We start from the raw sequence: 8,275 nt of genomic DNA on the forward strand, positions 1-8,275 counted from the left end.
GGACAGGACCAGAAAGAATGCAATAATGTAGCTGGTTCAGTTGTGCAGCGAAGGCAGGTTGGGTCAAAATCAGGGAATATTTAGTTTAATTTAGTGTGTCTAGCATTTATGGATGATGAATGTATTCAGGCAAGAATTAGATCCCATGTATTCTCCTCAAGCATCAAACTCAATTCCTCCTCCCAGAGCGCCTTCAATGGGCGCATTGAGGGGGAAACACTTGACTACGATTTTAATCTACTACAAAAAAATGATTTCAGAAGAGATCAGAATAAATCAAATATAACAATTTATTATTAGTCAGGTAAAATTGTATCATGCCGATTACATAGCCAATTCAAAGATATCAAGTCATATCAATACAAAACATCAAATTCTCAAAGATGAATCTAAGAGTAAACATGTATACCTGACTTCAGGAAGATACATCCCAGGTGAAAAACAAGTGCACTTCCATAATGTACTTAAAGTGGTCTATTTTCGTGCACTAAGGTTTGTAAAAAGGAATCTTTAGTATCATCTAAGTGTACTCAACTGTGATATTTTGAGACACTGTGAATATGAACTAAAATTAACCATCTTTAATACACTACAACACTCAAGTGTACTACAATAATTTTTTATAATACAGAGATTCATTTTAGTTCATATTCACGGTGTCTCAAAATAGCACAGTGTAGTGGCCCAATCGTTGATGTGTGTAAATGTTGCTCCAGTGAAAAGTGTGCATGCAGAAACAGGCAGTCCTCTAATATCAGTGCATGAACTCCACTGTCCCTTATGGTTTTGTTCACATTTCCAGTGAACATGGAAAAGACCTCCCACTGTTGTTTTTCTGGTTTCTGTTATTAGTGAGCCACATTCTTGACATCTCTTGAAAAGCTCCATGATATTGGGCTGGCTTACAATCCATTTGTTGGTTTTCCAAAGCATTTCACATTCCTCATCTTCTGTGCTTGGGGCTGAAGTTGATGTTGAACTGAGCGGCTGGAAAATAATATCTTTTTTGTCTGTGGACAACATGCTAATGTCAAGCTCCACATGTTCCTCTGATTGCTCTTCAGTGCGTTCTGGTTGAGTATACCTGGGAGGCTGTGAAATTACATGGATTACATTATTAATGAATATTAATTAGCGATATGAAATAAGCTGTAGTGGATTTATCACAATTAAACTGTACGAAATAAAAAAATTAAATACATTTGTTATTTCTATTTCTGATGGATAACACAAAAATCATAACTGGTTCATAATTCCAGTTGTTTAGATGCTCTATACTTACAGACCGGTGGAAGTGTATTGGAGGGAAGGCACAATATGCCCCAGATGTGGATGGTTTGGTCCTGTTTTGCTCAGTTTCTGGACTTGTGAGCAGTAAACAAAGTCTAGAATGGGCATCTGTTAACGGTCTTGTAGTTCCTGGAGCACAGTCCTTTAGTTTTACTGGTATTGACTGTGGAACATTAGCCAAAAACACTCCTGCTGCCTGGACCTCCAGCTCTGCTTCATTTTGCATTGCTAGGGACTCTTGGTTTTCATCAGACGCATACTTCAGAGTTCACAAAATAAACATTTAATACGTTTTTAACAGGAAGACATTAGTAATAAACATACACTGACAAGATAACACAATTAAAGTGTCGAATACGTTAAAAACCTACCTTTTCTTGCTTTAAAAACGTTATGGGCACAGACGATGATTTGAGTAAACGAGGCTTTCCTAGCTCGGAGGGGCGATAATCATCGTGTAAGAAATGCTCACTGCACACTCGTTTTTGCTGCAGGGACTGTGAGGGTGTGTTGATATCCAGCTGCAGAGCGAGCAGCCACCGCTTCAGTCGCTCAGGATTTGTTAAAGGAAATTTATGAGCAGTCACTTCATCTCCGAGCGGACGTAATCTTTTAGGTTTAAAACGGTTTTCACATCCAGGGTACACACACGAACGGACCATTTTAAACAACTGTGTGTCATTCCACACGAAACAGCTTTGCAGCGATCCTCCTTCTTCAGACGCTAGTAAACACTGGGGCTGTAGTTCTAGTTCCGCATACGTCACGCGTGACCTTTCGACGTGATTACGTAGTATAATATAATTTCTTTACGACTGAAGAAAGACATAAACATCTTGGATGACAATAGGGCGAGTACATTATCTGTAATTGTTGTTCTGGAAGTGAACTACTTTAATGCAATCAATCAACTGGGAAAATATATGTTTTTTTTTTTTACTAGCGCTGTCAAACGATTAATCATATATATATATATATATATATATTTTGCATAATATATGTGTGTGTTCTGTGTATATTTCTATCTATATATATATATATATATACGGTATATATTTAGAAAAATATTTACGTCTATATTTATATTCATAGAATTTGTATTATAAATAAATATACTTAATATATAAACATACACTTTTTCTGAAATATATACATGTATGTGTGTGTATTTATTCATGTCAGCATTTAATTAATTAATTAGTAATTAATTAATTCATTTAATTATTTCAGCATTAAATTAATAATTTATATCTTCATTTATTTGTTTATGTATTTATTTATTCATGTTTTTATTTATGTATTTCTACAGTTATTTATTTATTTCTGCATTTATATATTTATTTATTTATACTTAAGTCATTTCTCGTCCTCCATAGTATTTATTATATACATAATAAATATACACAGTACACATATATTATGCAAATAAAAACGTTTTATTTTGTATGCGATTAATCACAATTAATCATTTGACAGCACTATTTTTTACCTTTACTTTTTCTTTCTGTCTCTCGTTTTTTTTTTTAAACCTTTTCCGTATTCAGGCTACCTGTGGTGTCTTGCCTTACCGTCACTTTACAATCAGCAGCACACTTACATCCACTTGACTTTTAAATGCTGAACTTACTTTGTAAAAAGGAAAGTGAAGTGACATACTGCCAAGTATGGTGACCCATACTCAGAATTCGTTCCCTGCATTTAATCCATCCAAAGTACGTACACACACACACACACACATGTTGGGTTTCCATGTTTTATGGGGACATCCCATAGGCGTAATGGTTTTTATACTGTACAATCTGTATGTGCTATTGCCCTACACCAACCCTACACCTAAACTTAGCCCTCACAGGAAACATGCTGCATTTTTAGATTTTCAAAAAACGTTATGCTGTATGATTTATAAGCTTGTTTCCTCATGGGGACCAAAAAATGTCCCCACAAGATTAAGATTTACTGGTATTACTATCCTTGTGGGGACATTTGGTCCCCAGGACGTGATGAATACCAGGTGCACACACACACACACACACACACACACTCACACACACACACACACACTCACACACACACACACACACATGTTGGGTTTCCATGTTTTATGGGGACATCCCATAGGCGTAATGGTTTTTATACTGTACAATCTGTATGTGCTATTGCCCTACACCAACCCTACACCTAAACTTAGCCCTCACAGGAAACATGCTGCATTTTTAGATTTTCAAAAAACTTTATGCTGTATGATTTATAAGCTTGTTTCCTCATGGGGACCAAAAAATGTCCCCACAAGATTAAGATTTACTGGTATTACTATCCTTGTGGGGACATTTGGTCCCCAGGACGTGATGAATACCAGGTGCACATACACACACACACACACTCACACACACACACACACACACACTCACACACACACACACTCACACACACACTCACACACACACACACACACACACACACACACCCGGAGCAGTGGGCAGCCATTTATGCTGCGGCGCCCGGGGAGCAGTTGGGGGTTCGGTGTCTTGCTCAAGGGCACCTCAGTCGTGGTATTGAGGGTGGAGAGAGCGCTGGACATTCACTCCCCCCACCTACAATCCCTGCCGGCCCGAGACTCGAACCCACAACCTTTGGATTACGAGTCCGACTCTCTAACCATTAGGCCACAACTTCCTAACTGATGACGATATTTCCTGATATTTAATAGTGATACAGAACATTTTATTTTAGGACTTATTTTGTTGAAATGAGAAGGTGTGTTCAGAGGTCACAATGACAGCAATGAAGAGACATGTTAGAAATTGCTGTTGGTTTTAGCAGGTTGTTGTCTGTTATCTCTGCACAGCCAGATCCTCTCACAGTGACAGAAGTAAACGTAATGACATGACTATGACGCAAATGGAAATGAAGATTTACTCTGTTATCCTCAGCATGTTTGCCCTTCATGCCTTCATCCATCTGTTTCTGTCTTCAAATGGAATAATCCTCATTTCCATAAAGCCATTGACGTGTTGGGCACTTTACCTGCCATTCGTTTTTATAATAAACACATTTCAACTTTGACTATAATCAGAGACAGTCACTAAGTCATTTAACACAAATGCAGCCTATCATTTGTTTGTTTTTTCTTTAATTTTTGACAAAATCATGACATGTTTACCTGTACTTTAGATTAGAATATATGTTAAACTTAAGAAAAACAGAAATATCAAAAATAAATACTATTGATATTATCTAACAAGAAAACGTTTCTCAGATCAGGCAAAATCAAAGTCAGCGCTCATCCCGAAGGTCTCAGCTGCTCTGAGTTAAACAACAGATTTTGGGGAGTATATTTTCTGTTATATACTTTAATAGGCTACTTGTATTTATATTTGTGCAAAGATCCTGATAATTCAGTCTTACAAATAAAGAATTTGAAGTTATTTTTTATTATTATTATTTCATTGTCTTTTTATGTAGCAGCACCAGAAAACAAAATGATTGCCGGATTTATACACAATTTCAAACTTTACTGACTCTGTATGGTTTATTTATTTATTTTTGACTAGTTTTACAGTACAAATATCTAAACATTCTTACGTAAATCAAAATACCTTTAGTTCAGAAGCAAAATTACTTAAGGAATTAAGTCTTGCTTTCTGATTTTTTATTTATTTTTCAAAATTAGGTGACTTTATGTTTAAAATAAGAAAAATATACCTGTACAGTAAACTTAATTCAAAGAAAAAATATGTTTTTTTTTCTCCTTACCCCATTGTTAGATATTTGTTATTGTTTCAATATCACTTGATTTTTATTTGTTTTTAGAAAACAAAACTTTAACAATGACTCATGTCATTTTCTCATTAAATGTAAATTGTAATCTTTAAATCTTTAATAATGTTTAGATATTTTATTGAAAAACAAGACTGAAATACTTTTATTTTTAAATCCATTTGAACCCATCCTAGGGTACTAATTAATTAATGTATTTATTGAATAAAAGACACAGTTGTATCTGACGTACTGAGTGATAATACTTCACTACAGTTGTATTTTAGTTTCGTCCCAGTGCTCAGGAATCATTGAGAGAATAACTCAATAAATGGCATATAGCATATAGGGATAAACTTGTGATCTTTTGTCCTATGATCAACCTTGATATTTTCTAATTGTGCAATGGTGATGCAAGTTGATATTGGTCTTAAACCACAAGAAAGGATCAGTTCTTCTCCACTAGATGGTGCTGATGACTAAGGAAACAGCTTTTATTTCATCACATCTGCAAGCGCTTGCTTCTTGGCTGATGTTTTGAAGCAGAGAAGTGGAGTGGGAATTTTTTTTGCAGAAATTACTTAATACTCAATGCTTTATACATATATTTCCGATCTGCCTCACAATTCAGTAGTTATTAAGGACAGAAGTCCTTTTTGAATCCATGCATTTAGAGACTTTTAGAGACACAAACCAAAAGCACCCTGCTATTATTCCCCATTAAATATATCGTCCGGCGTTTCAAATTCCATCGGATAATTATATACAGAATTACATAAACATTTTGACAACAGCCTTTAGGAGATATTCATGGAGATGAATGAGCTGTTCCATGCATTTGAGAGAAAATGTTTCTTTCTGAAAGTATGAGGTGAAATTGTTGGCCCGCTCGAGTCCAAACCTACAGGCTCTGTTGGCACTTCTGTAAACTGTATTCCTAATAATGACCTCTCCCTATTGTTCAACATCTCTTTGGGTCCAAAAGAGAACAGATGGAAGAAATTAAACAAGCACCAAGCCATTGCTGCTGTTCTATTAGATATCTGAAGAGAAAATACAATTATTGCTAAAGTGGAAACATACCGCTGGGGGATTATGGGAGGCCTGGCGTTTTATGTTTTCAGAATGATTGAATTTTGGTTGACCTGGGGGTGAAGTGTTTAGGGCTGTTTGGGTTAAACATGAGGAAGGTGAAGGGATAGTTTACAGGAGCTGCTGTTTCATTTCTCATATCTCTGCCACTTAATTCTCATTTCCTCTTTTGAGAATCTGTTATGCTTAACAATTAGTCCGTTTGTTTAGAGGTGCTTTCTTGGAAAATGTGCAGGTTTAAAGGAATAGTTCACCCAAAAATGAAAATGAGCTTAAAATTAATTCAACCTCTGGCCATCCCAGATGCAGATGAGTTTGTTTCTTCATCAGGTTTGTATAAATGTGTCTCTGCATCAGTGTCTCAGCAATGGATGCTCTGCAGTGAATGGGTGCCGTCAGAATGAGAGTCCAAACATCTGATAAAAACATCACAATAATCCACACCACTCCAGTCCATCAGTTAACATCTGGAGAAGACAAAAGCTGAGACAAATCCAGCATTAAAGCATTCAACTTCAAATCATCCCTTCTGACAAACTCATGTTGATCAAATGAGTCTAGCACTGACTTTGTCCAGATATTACAAGCCAAAGCAGACACGTCTCACGTTTAGGCATCTCCTGACTCATAAAATGATGAATGCATTGATTCAGCTTTTTACAGTAAAATGATATGTTCTTTTAACGGCTGTAGAAATTCTTCTCTAAATCACAGTCAGAGTTGGAGGAATTGCATTCACCTGCCAAATACGTGTTTGGAATATCTAACATATTAGATGTGTGTTAAGACCAAACCAGAGACGCAGTCATCATTTTATAGATTACAACCACATATTGAGGGTTTTGTGTTTTTCTTGGATGTTTTATTGGCTTGAAAACTGCATATATAAGATGATTTAATGATACTGTATTCCTTGATAAACGTTTAGATATTTGTCAGAAAGTGTATCATTTCTCTTTCATTGACATACCTTGATCTAACCATAGTAATGAGGAGTGAGCCATACATTTACTTCATACCAGTAAATCTTTGGGTACTATGCAAGACATGTAGTAAATCCTGTACAGGCTGAAATTAAAGGACGTGGAGAGACCTGTTTCTTGAGGAGGACAAAGCAAAGAGATCTGTCAGTGAATGTCAGCATGTTAACCTCACTGTTGGCAGACGAAGACTGAAGTATGAGCTTGGCTCTTCAGTGTAATATTTTTCAGTGTTTGACAGCTTTATGACATAAAAATGATGGGTGTTTGTTACGAGTAAACATAAGGGTTGATTTAGGGTGAGAAGTGAGAAAATCATTTGAATTTCACCCTAAAAAGCTTACTGTAGGCTATCATAGATACTCAGATTTCTAAGACCCCCAAATGATTAAGATAATCAAAACTTTGCTGAGAAACCTGCTGTACTCAATCTACTACATGGCTTCTGACGTCTGATAGTTTTTAGCAAGTAAAAGGCCTTTAAGTATAATATTAAAAATAACTACTTTCAGCTTGTGCTTCACGTGTCTTTTTGCTGTGAAATCTTTATTGATTTTTAGAGACTAAACAGAATTTTTTTTCATATTATTAGTAATATTTCAAGATGAACATTTACTGAAGCAACTGAGGTTTACTTGATACTCCATGAATCATCTTTTTTTTTTTTTAGAAAAATCAGTGCATCTCAAATCTGATCCTCAGGATCTTTTGAGGAGCGTTTGTTTCCAGAAGCTTTACTTTCACTGTTCCTCAGCGGAGGAAGGATCTTCATCTCACATCTTCTGAGGAGCGTTTATTTCTTCATCTCTCAATCAGCATTGCATTATATGTTTGGATCATTTCTATCTCATCTTACTAAGACTTATTATTGGAGATATAGAGCGATGACTGATATTTCTATCATTGTATGTCAGTATCTGCTGTATTGTTATAAAGATGTCCATGATTTACATTATAAGCATCAGAATTTCATCATATAAATATCAGCATCTGCACCAAATTGCATATTTTTGCTGAGTTCGAATCTCTGAATAAAACTGAGCTGTTTTTTTCCTCCATATTCTCACTGTATCAGACGCTATGAGCCATAAAAACCTGATGCATCAAATACGATACTGCAAAAAACAGCACATATGCAAACTTTTAAAAATAGTTTG

General features: G+C 35.7%; 1 protein-coding gene across 1 annotated transcript; it reads right to left on the minus strand.

Annotated features, from left to right (window-relative positions):
* Window positions 1–273: 273 nt before the first annotated feature.
* Window positions 274–2,055, minus strand: LOC306852786 (uncharacterized protein). The gene is made up of 4 exons (XM_079389865.1): window positions 1,662–2,055; window positions 1,283–1,549; window positions 674–1,092; window positions 274–552 (listed from the first exon to the last, which is right to left on the minus strand). Exons 1-4 carry the CDS (start codon window positions 1,950–1,952, stop codon window positions 531–533), a joined length of 999 nt encoding a protein of 332 aa, XP_079245991.1. The 5' UTR covers window positions 1,953–2,055; the 3' UTR covers window positions 274–530.
* Window positions 2,056–8,275: the final 6,220 nt, after the last annotated feature.

Source organism: Barbus barbus, assembly GCF_936440315.1.
Source record: "Barbus barbus genome assembly, chromosome: 32".
In the NCBI taxonomy this organism is placed as follows: Eukaryota; Metazoa; Chordata; class Actinopteri; order Cypriniformes; family Cyprinidae; genus Barbus; species Barbus barbus.